The sequence below is a fragment of the Hemiscyllium ocellatum genome, chromosome 1, assembly GCF_020745735.1.
Source record: "Hemiscyllium ocellatum isolate sHemOce1 chromosome 1, sHemOce1.pat.X.cur, whole genome shotgun sequence".
Classification (NCBI taxonomy): domain Eukaryota; kingdom Metazoa; phylum Chordata; class Chondrichthyes; order Orectolobiformes; family Hemiscylliidae; genus Hemiscyllium; species Hemiscyllium ocellatum.
In genome coordinates this window covers 37,611,569-37,628,982 of record NC_083401.1, presented here as the reverse complement: position 1 = coordinate 37,628,982, position 17,414 = coordinate 37,611,569, and the positions used below count along the sequence as shown (strand labels likewise).

Here is a 17,414-nt window from a genome sequence, read left to right as displayed (position 1 = left end):
TCATTTATTCAGAGAAGCACTAAAATCATAACATTTTAGTTGGCAAAATGCTTTTACAAAGCAGTTTACTACAATGATTTATTTTATTTTTCTGTAACTGAGCCTAGTTAAATTGAGCAGATTTAAGCTTACAAGCTTTGCACTTGAATCTTGGTCAGTCTCAACAATGGAATGAAAGAGGGATTGATTCAGTTGCTAACTAGCATCAATGTGACAAAACCAAGCTATTCAGGAGTTAAATGTATGGAGTGAATTGATGGCATCCAAATGCCTTCTCTTCCACCACCAGTTCTGAAGTATTGATTTACATTTTCTTAATATTCAACATACACTAATGCAGTCAGACCTTGCATCTGTTCAGACCAAAAAAGTGACAATTGGCTATGAGCACATTTAAGATACCAGTTAAAAGAGAAAGTGAATTCATTTTGAAGAGGATGCAGATTTAATGTAGCCATTTGTGTATATTTACACTGCAGCTGACAAGTTAGCTATTCATAGCAGATTCTTATTTATAGCTAAAGAGTGAAAACAAGCATGGTTAATTTCAAAAAATTCCAGCTTCTGTTCAAAGGTTAAATTCTTACTGCAATTACTGTGCAGAGAGAACAAGATTTGTTTAAAGCCAGTGGCTGCAGTATTTACAGAATGCAGTAAAATCCCAGATATAAAACAGATTCACATTAGTGGTCAAGACCAAATCCACTTGTGCAGGGAAAAGTAGTTCATTAATCCAAACAAATAGTGGTTCAATCCCTAGTTTTCACACCTCCACCCCCTAGAGAAATTCAGTTTACTCAATCCAAAAAAAGCATTTAACCGTGTCATGTCAAGTGATTCAGAAGAGTGTGCATTGGTTGTAATTCATGTTAAATGACAACAAAGCTTCACAAGCAAAGTTAAAGGGAGAAAGGTATTCTAGAGATTATAGTCTGCACAATGTTCATTGCAAAGTAAATACTTCAGAGACTGGGTAGATGTGAATGTGGTGATAACTTCCATTTTATGGAGAAATTCCAGAGTTTCCAGTTCGGTGGTTCTGAACAATGGAGTGCAAGGTTTCACCAAGTTCTTAAAGCTGGAGATTTTCTTCATGCATATAATCCAGAAGGAAGTGGTTGGTAATCCATCTGTTTTTGTCTGCAGCCAATCACACAAATGCTGATCATTCCAAAAAACTGGTAGTGAAAAATTAGGGATGAAATTTAGTCAGTGTCTGGTTTAAACATATAGAAACAAGCAGTGGCAATAAAACTACAAACATTACTACCAGAAGAGAATGCAATCACTTGCGTGATTGGGAAGGAACATGCAGACAATTTTTGTCAGCCACCATGCTAGAATGCTCCCCCTTCAGCAAAATTGACAGGTTGGATTAGAGGCAAATATCAGCTGGCTAATCCAATATTCCAAGGCCACTGTCAACACAAGTTGGAATTTCCAAAGCCCTTTGAAAAATTTTCTAATTCTTAAATTGCCAAAATGAAGGTGGCCTTCTGGCAGTAGACTAGAGGGCTAGTGTTGTAACTAAAAAACTGACTGGTATTTGCTGTGAATTAGAACCATACATGCAGTCACTTGTCAGCTAGTATTTCTCCTTCAAAAGGCTTTGATGCTGCAGTAGTGTCCTATCTCTGGGTGTCATAACATTGACCAAGCAGATTACAAACTTTCCCTCCATAAAGGGGGTCTGGCCACTGAGTACATTGAGAGGCACTGATTGCAGCAACCACCTTGGATTGCTGTCTGCTCATGGTTAGAGGGCCTTCAAATTGTTCTTAGCAAGAAAATATATAGAGCCCACCCATTCAACTAACAGGGCAGCAAGATAAGTGATCTAAAACTGACTAATGGCATTGGAATTAAAAAAAAATCAGTTGTATTTGTTTCTTGAATACTCAAGCCATGTTAAATCAACTCTTAAGTTGATATCTTGATGGCCATCTACCTCAGTGAGCAGATCTTTTATTTCAAGAGCAAAACGCTGGATTCAAGAGTGAAAATTCAATACCTTGATTATGGCAAATCCCAGAATAACTAGCATGGCATAACTCAGAATGGATTCGAGGCCAGTCTCCAACTTCATCTCACATCCCTGTTTAAACAAAAATGTTTTTTGTTAGAAATCAATCTAGTGTCCAAAAGTGACAGTCTTAGTCATTGAAACTGCAGTCACTGAAGAAACTTCTAGACCAACTTCCATGTAACATGGCACAAAAAAAGTTTTCACTCAATGCCTGGGTTAAAATTAGTTTTCCCTAGCAAGTAACTTTCATTTCATTTGTAGAGAGGAGTGAGAAAAGTCACCAAATCAAACACTGGTTTGAGTGGAGCACTGGTTCAAATCCTACCATTTTAGGAGGCAAAAAACATGAAATTCAATTTAAGCTCCAAAATTGAAAAGTCAATGGGTACTTCCCATCCTTTGTCAGCTCTACATGCAGCTCCATGAGTCCAGAAGGCAGTTAAAAGCCAGCCACAATGGTGAAGTGGCCAAGCAAGCCAGTTTAACACAATTGCTGCCATTGACAATGCCTACATTTTAAAAATCTTAACCCCTCACCTACAGCTTCAAATGAAGAAATCTAGTTTGCTTTTCTCACATAAAGAGGACAGTGTTTGATCCAAGCCAGATCACAGATGTTTCAGGAATGTCCAAAGGCATTAAAAAGTTCATGAGACTTCTTTCGCTTAAAAGAGCAAGTCTTCCAACCATTAAAAATCTGGACATTTTAAAGCTGAAATGCCCAAAGCATTTAGTTTTAATTTACACTCCTTCAGCTTTGGGAGAAGATTTCTTCTTTTAAATTAGAAATGAAGTTCATTTGATGCAACATGGAATATTTTAATCAAAAAGAATGACTCAAGTAGAATTCCTCAATGAAAATCTGCACTATGGTTACGTTTGAATGAGCTGCCAGAGGTGGTGTGGCAGCAGCTTCAATTACACCACAAAGAGCATCAGGATAGGTTCAGAGCCAGTGATAGCTTTAGGATTGGTCAGCATGGACCAGTGTAGCATGGAAACAGACCCTTTGGTCCATCTAATTAAAAATAGCAATTCAGGTGTTGGGGTGATCCTAAAAATATTACACCTCAACCCCTGAGGTTGAAACTAACATTACACATTTAGTCATAAGAAAAACAATTGCTGCACAACAATGACTGGGAAAATTTAAGGATAATCACAGGGTCAATTACCTGATTGAGATATTAAAAAAAGGTGTTAACTGTCTCTGCTAACTTGCAGGAAGTTTGATGTCCTTGGCTGACAGCTAGATTGCTAGAAGTTACATTGCTCTGAATAATAGGAGTCAATTTATACTTTCACCCCCTATTCAGGGATCAATAGGAACATTTAGTTGGAATTTGACTACTCTCCAACAGTTAAAATTCACACCAGATCTGGACTATATTGTTTCTAGAGGCAAGGCGATGGGATTACTGCATTTTATCTTGAATGGCTGGGGGTGTCTTATGGACATTAATTGATGTAAAGATTTTGGTGTAAAGGAAGGGCCATTACCTTTCATCAGGGAGAGGTTTGACATGGCTCTGCAAGCCCTGTGAGGTGAAGCATCTTAAATTCACCAGAAAATTTGTACTGAATAAGATAGTTTGTTCAGAATGTGTGGTGCAGTTGCATTATTTAATAATTTCAGGAAAAAAATTAAGGTTTACCAAACTTAGTCACTTCAATGTTGACTTTCCAAAAATTCAGTACTGGAGCACTACCTGCAAGTTCAGGTTTGGTGGTGTAGTTGTGAACTGAACTGGAGGTAGAAAGGCTACTATGAAATATCAATTAGATTTTGGACATTCAATATTGGGTAGATTCAACAAAACTATGAGGGACATTCACTACCATAAAAAAAGTATAGGAATACAGGGAACTGTATGACCAGATTAAAATTACATATTTAGAAATATTCTTCAGCCTCCTCTTATCCTAATATTTGAATCACTAACTCCATATAGAAAGCCATGAATTAGGACAGCTACAATTCTTGCTAACAGACTATGTTCAAGAGCATATGCTTGAAACATCTTTCCTGTTCCTCATGCTGCCTGACCAGCTGTGCTTTTCCAGTACCACTGAGAATGTTGCAGCTAACCTCAAGTTATTTAGAAACAGGCAAAAGTGGAGGTATTAAAATGATCATAAATCCATACTGCTGTATTAAGGAGCTCAGGATGACTTGGGCTTCCTGTGCAGTTGGAGAATTGATGCTTGCAACAGCTGAGGGGATAAGTCTGGTTGCCCTTGATGAACCAATTGGTGGTATTCCAATAGGTGTAGTTTTTCAACCCACAGCATGCCATCTGAAAAAGAAAAAAGTCAATTTCCAAATGCAATAGAGCATCATCAATGCAAATTTGACTTAAACAACCAGTCTGCTCTACTAGAATTTGCTTGCTGGGGTGGCCCCAGTGACACCTCTAAAATCAAGCACTAAACATGTTAAACTTACCTGTTCCTGCAAGTAGTTCACAGTATTGCTCTCAACATTCTTGCCATCATATTTTGAAAAGACAGCAGTCATAGTTGACTCCACACCTTCATGCACCTATAGGAAGTGGCAAATGAGAACTGTTAGTGTCTCAAATTGGAGACCATTCACAATTCCACCCAAAAGTCTCAAAACTAAGAACTGCAGAATAAGCTGGTGTTAGTCATTAACTGGGAATCCCACAGTTGAACTATAGAATGATAATTTTTGGGAATATTTAATACTCAAGATTAGTTTTCAGAATGTCAGTGGGGAGGAAGGTACATTTCAATAGTCTGGAATTGTGGTACTGCAGCAGCTGTTCCAGAGAGTTTGCTGGTAGTTAGGTACTCAGGCAGGCAGCTGGAAGAACAGCAACCAAACAGGATCAGGTGGTGAGTGAGAAGTCAACATTTTAGGTTTAACCCTTCAGGATGGGGGTAGTGAGGGGAGCTGCAGGTAAGGTGGTGGCAGAGATTGGGATGGTGTGGACAGGCAAAGGGTTCAACTTGGCTGGTCAAGTGGGAGGAATGAATTTGGTTGGTGGCTGGGAAGGGAGTCAGGGAAAGGGAAGAAGGTTATTTGAAATTGGAGAACTCAAATGTTGAGTCTTTTGGGTTGTAAGTTGCTTAGACAGAAGGTGTTGTTCTTCATTTGCAGTTTGGTTCATTGTGGCAAGGGAGGAGGCCAAGTAAGATCATGTCAGAAAAGGAATGGGAAGGGGAATTCATGGTCTAGTTGGCAGTGGGTCTGGCAGAGATACTTGGCAAACCACTCAAGTTTAGTCTTGCTGATCTGTCCAAAATTTACACTGACTCTATAGCAATGTTCCCTTTGTGAACCCCATTTAGAAAAAAAAGTCAATTTAATTGATCAAGCCTCAAAGATGGGGAGGGTGGAGACATTTAGCACAAGGAAAAGTTACCAATTGAATCCAGTACCTTTCCTTTGTAGACAAATCCCAGAACAAAGGCAGCCACTTCAGCAGCAAAGATGATCAATAGTACAATCATAAACTAAGAAAAAAAGAGATGATTAGAACACTGAACACCATCCAGCTTTACATTTAGTCAAATATTAAAAGCTTCCAAGAACAGATCAAAGGGATCAGAACTGTGCCACCTTAAAAATGACAAACAAGTGGACAGTTTAAACCTCAGGAAATATGGGTAGAGCTCAATAGGAAAAGATGCAGTTACAGATAGGAGTATAACAGGCATCCCAACAGTCACCAAGGTATAGAGGAACAAATATGTAGGCAACAGGGTTGTCATAGTGACTGACTAATTTCCAATATTGTCAGAGTCTCCTTTAGAGAGGCTTATATGGGGCAGAATGTATGAAGCACATCTGTAATGTTCAAAGATTAGTATCCATCCATCCACTTCCATTCAGAAGAACTTATTGCCATCCCCCAAAGCTAGGTACATCATACCTATGTGATCTAGGGAAATCAATAAGTTAGAAATAGTCTGCATAATGATTCCCCAGGATTAGGGTATTTACATTGGAGATGATTGCATCCTACTATTGTACCTGGGGTAACATGTGATTGTAATAGCAGAGGCATTGGTTGAGACCTTTTCAAGAGTTGCTGGAGTCAGGGAAAGTCCCAGATGATTGGAAGATGGCTGTTGTAACTCCCTTGTTCAAGAAAGGATCAAGACAAAAGATGGAAAATTATAGGCCAATTAGCCTAACCTCAGTTGTTGGTAAAATTCTAGAATCCATCATTAAGGAGGACTCTGATTAGAACAAGTCAACATGGATTTAGTAAGGGGAGGTCATGCCTGACAAACCTGTTGGAATTCTTTGAAGAGGTGACAAGTAGGTTAGACCAGGGAAACCCAGTGGATGTGGTCTATCTAGACTTTCCAAAGGCCTTTGATAAGGTGCCACATGGGAGGCTGTGGAGCAAGGTGAGGGGCCCATGGTGTTTGAGGTGAGCTACTGGTATGGATTGAGGATTGGCTGTCTGACAGAAGGCAGAGAGTTGGGATAAAAGGTTTTTTCAGAATGGCAGCTGGTGACAAGCAGTGTCCTGCAGGGTTCAGTGTTGGGGCCACAGCTGTTTGCTTTATATCTTAATGATCTGGATGAAGGGACTAGGGGCATTGTAGCAAAGTTTGCTGATGATACGAAGTTAAGTGGACAGGCAGGTAGCACTGAGGAAGTGGGGAGGCTGCAGAAGGATCTAGACAGTTTGAGAGAGTGGTCCAGGAAATGGCTGATGGAATTCAACCTGAGCAAATGCAAGGTCTTGCACTTTGCAAAAAACAATAAAAGCATAGACTACTTTCTAAACCGTGAGAAAATTCGTAAAGCCAGAGTACAAAGGGATCTGGGAGTGCTAGTCGAGGATTCTTTGAAGGTAAAGATGCAGGTTGAGTCTGATTAAGAAAGTGAATGCAATGTTGTCATTTATCTCAAGAGCTGACAATGTGTAGCTGGAAGAGCACACCAGGTCAAGCAGCATCCAAAGAGGAGGAGAATTGACATTTCAGGCATGAGCCCTTCAGGAATTGAGGGTTGGAATATAAAGACACCATTGTGCTACTGAGACTTTATAAAGCTCTGGTTAGGCCCCATTTGGAGTACTGTGTCCAGCTTTGGTCCCCACACCTCAGGAAGGACATACTGGCACTGGAACGTGTCCAGCTGAGATTCACATGGATGATCCCTGGAATGGTAGGTCTAACATATGAGGAACATCTGAGGATCCTGGGATTATATTCATTGGAGTTTAGAAGATTAAGGGGAGACTTAATAGAAACTTACAAGATAATACATGGCTTGGAAAGGGTGGATGCTAGGAAATTGTTTGTTAGGTGAGGAGACTAGGACCTGTGGACACAGCCTTAGAATTACAGGGAGTCAATTCAGAACAGAAATGCGGAGACATTTCTTCAGCCAGTGTGGGGTGGGCCTGTGGAATTCATTGCTGCAGAGTGCAGTGGAGGCTGGGATGCTAAATGTGTTCAAGGCAGATATTGATAAGTTATTGATGTCACAAGGAATTAAGGACTACAGGGAGAATGCTGATAAGTGGAGTTGAAATGCCCAGCCAAGATTGAATGACAGAGTGGGCTCGATGGGCTGAATGGCCTTACTTCCACTCCGAAGTCTTATGGTCTAATGGTAAGAGAGTGGCTGGGGATCATGAGTGGCATGTGACAGGGGAGGAGCCAGAGTATCTGAGCATTACCAATGACCTTTATAAAGGGGTGAGTTTTCTTTATTGGAGCCCCTGACTTGACACAGCCAAGGCATATCAAAGAGGGTTACCTAGCATGTACAGGCTGTAAGTAAACTGTTTGTAACAATTTGCATCTTGTGTAAAACCTCAGCAAGAGAGCCAGCACCCAAGAGGGTTTCTTGAAACAGCATGTGGATAGTCTAAAAAAAAGAGATGCCATACTGGACTGGTTTTGGCTAATGAGTCTGGCCAGGTGACTGGACTTTGTGCATTTTGGCAACAAAGATCACAACTCCTTAAGTTATTATGGACAAGGATAAGTCAGGATGTTCTGGTAAGGTACTAAATTGAGGGCAGCAAATTTTGCCAGTATTAGGCATAAGCTAGGGAGTGTTAATTGGGAGTTGTTGCTATCAAGCAAGCCCACATTTAACATTTTGAAATTGTTAAATGTCCTACTGATTACAGTTCAGTGGCATGTACCAGGAGAGGAAGTATAAGGATGGCCAGGTAAAGGACCCTTGGATAAAAAAAGGAAAAAAGCAGCCTATGCAAGGTTTAGGCAGCTAAACTGACAGGGCAAATGGAGACAAAGCAGAAAAACCAAACAGGGAATTAGGAGAACAGAGGGACTAAAATTACCTGGGCAAGTCAGGTTAAGGAGAATCCCAAACCATTCCAGGAGATAGGACTGTCCAGGGAGGGAACTGGTACTTGGTAGCATAGGTGATCCTAAATGAGTGCTTTTCAGTTTTCACAGGGTGAGGGGAAGGATGAGGGGTAGAGCATGCTAATAGGCTAAGGCATTGAAAAAAAAAAAAGGTGTTTGATGTCTTAAAGAGCACTAACAGTTAAGTCCCCAGGGCCTGACCATATCTACCATCCCAGGTAGGAGCAAGAGGAAATTGTTGGGGCCTTGACAAAGATCTTTGTATCCTCATTAGGAGATATCCCAGAGGACTGGGATCTAAATGTTTCTGTTCAAAGAACATAGGGATAAGCTAGAAAACTAGCTACCAGCAAGTCTTACATTGGTGTTTGGAAATCTGTTAGAGAGCAGTCTTAGGGATAGGATTTGTGTATATTTGGAAAAGCAAGGGTTTGTGCAAGGCAGATCATTTCTTGGTAACTTAATTGACTTGAACTGGTGACTGGAGGAAAGGGTAATGTTGTTTAAAATCTCTTTAGACAAGGCCCCTTCTGGTAGGCTCATCCAGAACATTAGATGCATGAATTCAGAATTGATTTGTTCACAGAAGGCAGTGGGTATAAGCTCATTTTCCCTAAGCTGGAGGCCTCAAACTTGGTGTCTTACTGGGACATCAAGTGAGACAGTAGTTGTTTTTCTAAAATAAGTGACTTGAATAAAGATGTAGACAGCTTGGTAAGCTTGCAGATAATAAGATCTGCAAAGACTACAGCAGGATATGAATCAGTTGCAAAAAGTGAGCAGAGAAGTAGCAATTTGAGTTTAATCCAGTTAAGGTGCTGCACTTTGGGAGACCAAATGTTAGGGAAATTGGACAGTTAGTGGCAGGACCCTGAACAGTAGTGTACAGCAGGATCTTGGGGTTCATGACCATAGCTCCCTGAAAATGGCCACACAAGTAGACAGTGATAAAGGTGTATGGCATGTTTGCTTTTATTGTGCTCCATTCCCTGACCAAAAAGTTGATGTCATGTCAGTTTTGTTAAGCTTTAGGCCACACTAGAATTACATTCAATGCAAGTTGCTACATTATACGAAAGGATGGGGAGGCTTGGAGAGGGTGCAGACAAGGTTTACCAGGATGCTGCCCTGACTAGAGGACATGAGCAGAAAGGAAAGACCATTCTCTGCCGTGACAGAGGCATTTGATAGCAGTCTATCACTATGCATAGGTAAGGTTGACTGTTAGAATCCTCCACTCCAAGAGTGGGGAGGCTTAGAATTAGGGTGTGTTTAAGATTGGGGGATGGGGAAAAGGAGGGGAGATGGAGAGGAGTGCAAGAGATGAGGGACAGTTTTTTTTAAAACAATCGAGAAACATAAGTGACAAGAGTCCAGAATGTGCTGTCATGGGTAGAGATAGACACATTGAGACCTAGATAATTACATGAATATGCAAGTGGAGGGATATGTACCAAAAGCAGGAAGAGGAGAATAGTTTAATTTGGCATCATGTTTGGCATAGCAGCATGGGCTAGTGGACCCATTCCTGAGCTGTACTGTTGTGTTCTATATGGGTCCCACTGTGGGACCAACAATGCCCATTAGTATTGGAGAAAGGGAGGACTACATATGCTAGAGAAAATCAGTCTTTAAAAAAAGTAGTACTTGAAAAGCACAGTAAGGCAGACAGCAGAGGAGTAGGACAGTTAATTCTCATTAAGGGCTAATGCTTGAAACATAAGACCCAGAAGTACAAGAAAACCCTTCATGTCAAAGAATCAAGTCCTAGCAAAACTCACCAATCCCAATCCAAAGCGAGATTCCCTCAGTTGAGCAGCATCCAATAACACCAATAACAAACATTATAAGGGCTATGGCAATGATCACCAAAGCTGGTAACACAACATATCTATCCTGAAAGAAGTTGGTGTAGTTTCTGTAGGTGGATAGCAAGATGGCTCCTACATAGGAGAGAACAGCCCCTGCAGCCTGAAAGAGAAAGATCGCAGTTAAACACTTGTTCAATGCAAGAGGTAAATTGCACCACTCAAGTTACAATTGTAGCTATGTATTCACTGGTCAACAAACCTTATGACTCAAACTGGAGCTTTAATAAATGCTTTGACTTGGGATGACAAGACAAAAAGGCAGCCACCATGACATTGTTAAGCATGTACATTACATATTACCTGAAATGGTAATTAGGGCTGCCAACTGATTAAATTGATGTCAGGTGGTCATCATGGATCCACTTACACTCTAGAAATTAGTCAGCCAAGATTCTCTCAAACTGCTTTGCAGAACAAGGCAGGAAAAGAACACCACAAAAAGAAACTCATGTTTCAAGGTTTACATAGGACCTAGAATCCTATGAATACAATCTTAGTTGGCAACTCTACTAGACATGGAGTTGCCAAGCACTGAAAACAAGATGCCATGCAGATGGATGGTGGTCATTCTTTGGATGGTGCCAGTGGTCACATTGTAGATGGATGCATAACATTACAGGAGTCAGTAAGAGCAAACAGTTTGTAGTCAGGAAAGATTTGGCTTCTCAAAAAAAAGAGGAAAATATTGATAGAGGGGAGTGATGTTCCTGTGTTTGATGGTACAAGTGTCAACTAATCTTTCAAAAGGCAGATTGTGTTCACAGTAATATCAAAAACCTAACTGATGTTTGAAATAGGGGCAAAGTTATAGATAGCCCAAAGTTGAGCGCTCACCTGAGGGTGCAAGGCTTCAAGATTGAGACTCAATTGCCAGTGACCAGTCAGCAGTCAACAGCTGACATGGCAGATATAATTTCTGGTACGCATCTGGATTTACCAGGATAATCAATTTACCAGTTTACCATTTGTCCTTTTTCTAGAAAGGTGATATTGTAGAAAATGGATCCAAACTGAAGCCAAATGATTAGAGTGCTACAAGCTAACCAGAAGGGATAGCACAAAGATTTACTTTCATATCTCCAGATTTCAGTAGCTGATGTTATGGACCAGACCAAACCCCCTTCAGATATATCATGGGGTTAGTCTAAACACCAACTTTCCCATTTTAAAAAAAGGCAAGTGTAAGGGTGTTCAAAGAGTGTGATTACTCCACCCATTCACTGGTAGAATAGTAAAAACCTGACCTCAAGCTATTTATGGCTTGGAACAGATTGCTCACCACTGCAATCTCAACCTCCTGAAAGCAGGACAAAATACACCTCTTGAAGAGATCATACCTGACACTATCATGCAAACTTGACTGATATAGCATACAATGAATATTTTTGGAAGGTAAAGTCTTGTGCTAGCTTCACAATTATCTTTCAGCTATGTCAAAACAAGAGGACAAGGTTAAAAAAGGCACATTTACAATTGGAAATGCACTGACAAAGTAGGAAGCAGAACACAATAGATTGTTTGAATAAAAAAAGATGTGCAAGGCTCTGGGGAGAAAAAAGGAGAATGGCATTATGTTAAAGCACTCAGCTGATGCAGACATGGGCCAAATGGCTTTCTTCTGCAGCATAATTGTGATTCAAGGTTCCTCCCAAAGAGGCATCTTTACAAGTCAATCTTTTCCAGCTTCCCCTTGTAAATACAAACTTACTTCAGGTCCCTGCCTCCCCATACTGACCCTTGCTTCTGATCCCAGAAGACAGTTAAGATTACTGCAATGATCCTCATGGGGCGGGGGTGCAGTAGAGAGAGAACCTCCTTCCTAAATGGTGTATCCAGCCAGCTCAAGAGCTCCCAACTGTTCCTTTTCATTCTCCCCTCAAGACCCTATATTAAAAGACTGTCAGAAGAGTAGATGTAGCAGTAGAAAGGGACAACTGCAGATGCTGGAGATCAGAGTTGAAAAAGCACAACAAGTCAGACAGCATCCAAGGAGCAGGTGAATTGATGTTTTGGGCATAAGCCCTTCCAGTAGGGACAGTAAGGATTCTAGATACTGAGGGTGGCAGTGGTTAGTGCTGCTGCCTCAGCGCCAGGGTCCCAGGTTTGATTCCAGTCTCACTACAGTGTGGAATTTGCACACATTCTCCCTGTGTAGGTTTCCTCTGGGTGCTCCAGTTTCCTCCCACAGTCCAAAGCTGTGCAGGTCATGTGAATTGGCTATGCTATATTGATCATAGTGTTAGGTACATTTGTCAGAGAGAGAAATGGGTCTGGGTGTGTTACTCAGAGGGTCTGTGGGGACTGGTTGGGCCAAAGGGCCTCTTTCTGCACTGTAGTGAATCTAATCTAAAAAAAATCATACCACTTCAGGGGCTCAAGTAATCCTGCATTATTGTGGTGGTTCTGGGACATCTTGTGATAAAAGCTGATGAAACATGTTTCATGAAATATCTTATACTGGGCTTCAGAATGAGATCACATGGTTTAAGAAAGATTTTAACATGAGCACATGATAGTGTTGTAAGCAGTCATTAATCCTTACTGTTCCAAGTCAGTCATACAACAAACAGCCCCTTCAGTCCAAGTCTACTGAAGAGTATCCCAACCAAAGCTAAACCCATTTGCCAGCACTTGGCCCATATCCCTCCAATTTCTTCCTATTCATAACCCATCCAGATGCCTTTTCAATGTTGAAATTGAATCAGCCTCTACTTCCTCTGGCAGCTCATTCTAGTGAGAACATTGCCCTGTAGGTCTCCTCTCACCCTAAACATATACCCTCTAGTTCTAGGCTCCATTACCCTGGGAGAGATGATCTCTGCTAATCATCCCATCTATGCCCCTCATGATTTTAAGTCTAATAAAATCAAAGTCAGCCTTGAGATATCTACAGCGCTGATAGGAGGGAACTTCAGGACTTTGATTTGGATGTATAAATTTTGTCAGTTTCCTTCAAGCCACATGCCATCTTTTAGGTTGTGGTCTTAGTGTATCCGATACCCTTTTAACCTAAAAAGGGACAAATGTGATGTGGGCCTCAAAAAAGTGAGGAGGACCTTCAGTGTGTTTCATCCTACTGGAGGACAAATCTGGTCTTAAGAACTTCCACTGCATTCAAGCTTAGCACTCAATCTGGAAATGCATGTTTGCTCACCTTTTGTACTTTGGTTTACGAGTATTGTATTATGACTCAATTTCCACCAAGAAAAACTGGAAGTTTCCAAGTTGTTCTGTGGCTGGTTCGTGGCAAACAAGATAGTAACTGCACTTTAAATTGATTCTAAGAAAACCTTGGTGAGGATTCATGAACAGGAACCATGGAAATTATTACTATATTCTCTTGTCTAGAGTTTCCTCATATGGGCCATGAGCAATACAAACCATCCAACAAGGATGTCACATTATGGCATTGCCTAGTTTAGATTTTTCTAAAAAACTAGATTTAAAAATGCCTGTGGATCTGAAATTCAGGCATGGAGACATCAGTGGCCTGGTGGTATTATCATTGGCATGTTAATCCAGAGACCCAGATAATGTTTGGAGAGCCAGGTTTGAATTCCACCAAGGCAGAAATTTGAATTCAATAAAGAGGAATTAGGAATCTAAAGATCATGAATCTTTGTTGGATTATCAGAAAAACCTTATCCGGTTCACCAATGTCTTTTAGGGAAAGGAAATAGACATCCTTACCCAGTCAGACCCACACACAAATCTAGATGCACAGCAATGTGGTTGACTATCTTGGAGACATTGGCAATGTCCAATAAATGCTGGCCTGACCAGCAACACTTATCCTCTGAATGAGGAAGATAAATGCTAGAAGCACAGGGTGTAAATTACCACACTTGAATTTTAATTTGGCAATTGAATTGCAGAATCAGTGAAACAAATTGTTTAAACTTGGCTTATAGCAACCAGAAAAAAAAATTCAGTTTAGTTAAGCCTCTGTTCAGCTATTACCTGATTAATGATTGAATTTAACTACAACTTCAGACCAGTCTGTTTGCAGAAGTGTCTAGGGCTCATGCAGTGTTGTTCTTCAAAGTTCTGCTGAAGATTCCTGGAATTGTAGTTTTCTCTTCCAAGTTGTGGTGTGACATGTCATCCCCAATATTACACTTCAAGACTCAAGTCTACATCTTGCAGTTCTTGTTACTTTCAGTGTTGCCTGTCTTGCAATTTATCCCTTTACCCCAGGGCAAAAGTCTGAAGGAATGCCCATTTGTCACAAATCAGCATGTTATCAAGCAATCTTACCTCTAAGAGAGCTAGTTTGTGTTCCTTTGATTCTTTCCCAGGGAGGGGAAATTCCAGATTGCTCTGCATTCCTTTCTATAGGATTTCTCCTTGTCCCTTTCATCTCAAGAGGGATTTGATAAAGTTATTGTCAATTCTTTCACCCATGAAGTTAAAGCTCTGAAGTTTAACTAGTCAGATTTCATTATTCAAATCGTGGTCAGGATTTGAAAGTATGGACAGGCTAGCACAAGAGACATTAGAGTCAAGTTACGAAACAACTTCAAAAGAGGAAGTAGTTTCCATTTACAGTTAAATGTTGGACTGGAGCCAGTGTGTAAACAAGTTCCTCTACTGCCATCATTTCAACAAGTCTCCATTTAAAAACACAGCCTTACACTAGAAATGGTGGCTTGGAAGGGTGAGGAGAAAGAGGGAAACATGCAAGCCATTGTTGCCATGGTAGGATTAGTTCAAGCTTCACCTCAATGAAGCAGCCCTAGATTGGTTTCTAAGGCTAAATAGAATCAAGACAAAAGTCTCATTTGTCATAAGTTCAGGTAATTGAAGGCAGTGTTGGCAAGAATTCAAATTGGAGTTTAGGCAATTGATCAAGTTTGATGACTTTAGAAGTGTTAATTTTTGAACATGAATTTATATGCCCATTGGCCTATAGGTAGTTATTTTGCAAGGCTGATTAAAGATTCAATATACCCCAAGTGGTGTTTAGTTATATCCATATCCAGGATTATATACTAAACCTTACCACAAGCAATGGGCACCACTGCAGCTGGAATGCATCACTAGCCTCCAACATTACATCTGAATTTAAGTGTAGTTTGGAAAGTGTAGTTACCGTGTTCCTGAAGGGCTATCAGTTTGGTTAAATGGCTCAAAAGGAGGTTAAACACACTTGGATTGTTTCTGTTAGAGTAGAGACAAAAGTACACAAAGAAATTGAGGCATAGATAGGGTGGATAGGTAGTCTGTCTTGTCAAGAGAGGGCATAGGTTTAAGTGTGGGGAGAGGAAGGTAAAGTGGTAGCTGATAGTATATAAGCAGCATTTATATAGACATGGATAGAAGGATATAGACCATGTGTAGATAGAATTACCCGAGAATGGTATCATCATGTCAGTACACGTGATAAAATTGTGCAAGAGCAGGCCTTTCAGCCTATGTTCCACTCACTTCAAAACTAGCCTGTTAAAAGAAGGACACGGGGAAGTTATGGCATGATAGTGTACCTTGCCCAGAGGAGATAATCTGGGTTCAACGCTCGTTTGCTTTGTCGTCCTAGGTGCAGCCACAGTCATTGTCACAGATGCGGGTGGGGCACAAAAGAACGCTGTACTGTAGCGCCATTAAAAAACGGGCCGAATTAAGTTATAGAACATTACAGGCCCTTCGGCCCTCGATGTTGCGCCGCCCTGTCATATTAATCTGAAGCCCGTTCCACCTACACTATTCCATGTAGGTGTATTTGCCTGTCCAATGACGACTTAAATGCACTTAAAACTGGAGGGGAAATTGGTTGTAACATTCCAGCATTTATGATGTTAGCAAGATATTCACTGCATATTCCCCATTAAAGAATAGCAGGGTTTGAAAGCTGAAGTATTGGACCTACATTTTAAGTTATGGGTTGAACCAGTATGTGTTCTGAAGTTATTTGAAGTTTCTTTAAGGGACCGTCGTCGACAGTCACATGAAAAACCTAAACTGGTTTATGAATAAGGATTTAAGTTACAGCTAACCGCACTTTGTTAACTGGGTCTGGGAAAACGATCTTCCAAAACACACTCAGTCGAAAAATCACTTCTGCTGGAGCCACAAATTTGACTATATTTGTTCAAAATAGAGAGGTTAATTAAAATAAACTCACCCAGAAAATAAGGCTGAGGAAAAGTAAAACACTTTTGGAGGTAAACACGCCACAATCCATGATGGCTGTGAACAAGTTACGGGAGTAAATCCAAGTACCAAAAACTTGCCAAGCTGATTCAACTTTGCGTACTGACAGGGTTTTGGAAACTGCGAACCCCTTTTATCCCGTTTGCTCGAAAGCTCCTCTCTCTCTCTCTCTCAGCACCTGACAATTAGTTCACATGTAATGACATAAGCCGCACATGACTAATGATCCCCAGTTACTGAGACCGGTTTCCACTGCGGCGGGGTCCTAGCGCTCTCCAGAGTGAACTTAAGAATTAATTCACTCCCATTTACTCGTTGTTTGCTGTTCCGACAGCTGTTAGTTCTTCCACACTGCTGTAAACTTTGACATTTGACTTTAGAGGAGCTCCATGCGCACTGTCAGTCTGCCAAAGTGGCTATTCTTTACGTCTGACTCCATACAATGAGCCTCTGCAGGGTATTGTTTGTTAAAGGCTTTACATTAAAAGTCATCATTGCATCACAGCCATGTAATACTATCTCATAGCCATGTCAGCCAAGTAATAGTGTCACTCCAGTGTGATGGGAAAACAATCTGCTGAGCTCCTTGACTTATCTTGCCACAGAAGTTTCTCAAATGTGAATCCAGAGTGTCACCATGTTTATTCCACCCAAGGCAGCATCATTAGATAAGGCACATTCTTTGCTCACTTGACATGTACACATAGTCTCTTTCCGACATGGACAGAAAATACAGGACACCCATGAGAAATAAGAATCTGAGATGATATTTCTCTCCAGAGCTCAGAATGTACAAACAAGTTTGAAGCACTCAGACAGACTGAAATCAAATCTGGGATTTTCTGTGGCATAGCACCACATCAAGACAATATCCATTGGACCATTGAAAGAGCTGACAAAATCCTTTAAAATCATTACACAACTCAGTGACCCATGAGTTTATTTAGCCTCTACTCTAGACAACAACCAAATGGGAACCATCTTTGCACAAGATTCCAATATGTGCATCAGTTTAGGTCCTACCTGAAACCATGGCA

General features: G+C 40.7%; 1 protein-coding gene across 1 annotated transcript; it reads right to left on the bottom strand.

The window, feature by feature from the left end:
- Positions 1-5: 5 nt before the first annotated feature.
- On the bottom strand, positions 6-16,723 carry LOC132818135 (tetraspanin-36-like). The gene is given in 8 exon segments (XM_060828870.1): positions 6-1,178; positions 2,012-2,095; positions 4,174-4,323; positions 4,473-4,568; positions 5,432-5,506; positions 10,138-10,165; positions 10,167-10,327; positions 16,349-16,723. Coding segments are annotated over 8 exon segments (741 nt in total). The 5' UTR covers positions 16,409-16,723; the 3' UTR covers positions 6-1,091.
- Between the last annotated feature and the right edge of the window lie 691 nt (positions 16,724-17,414).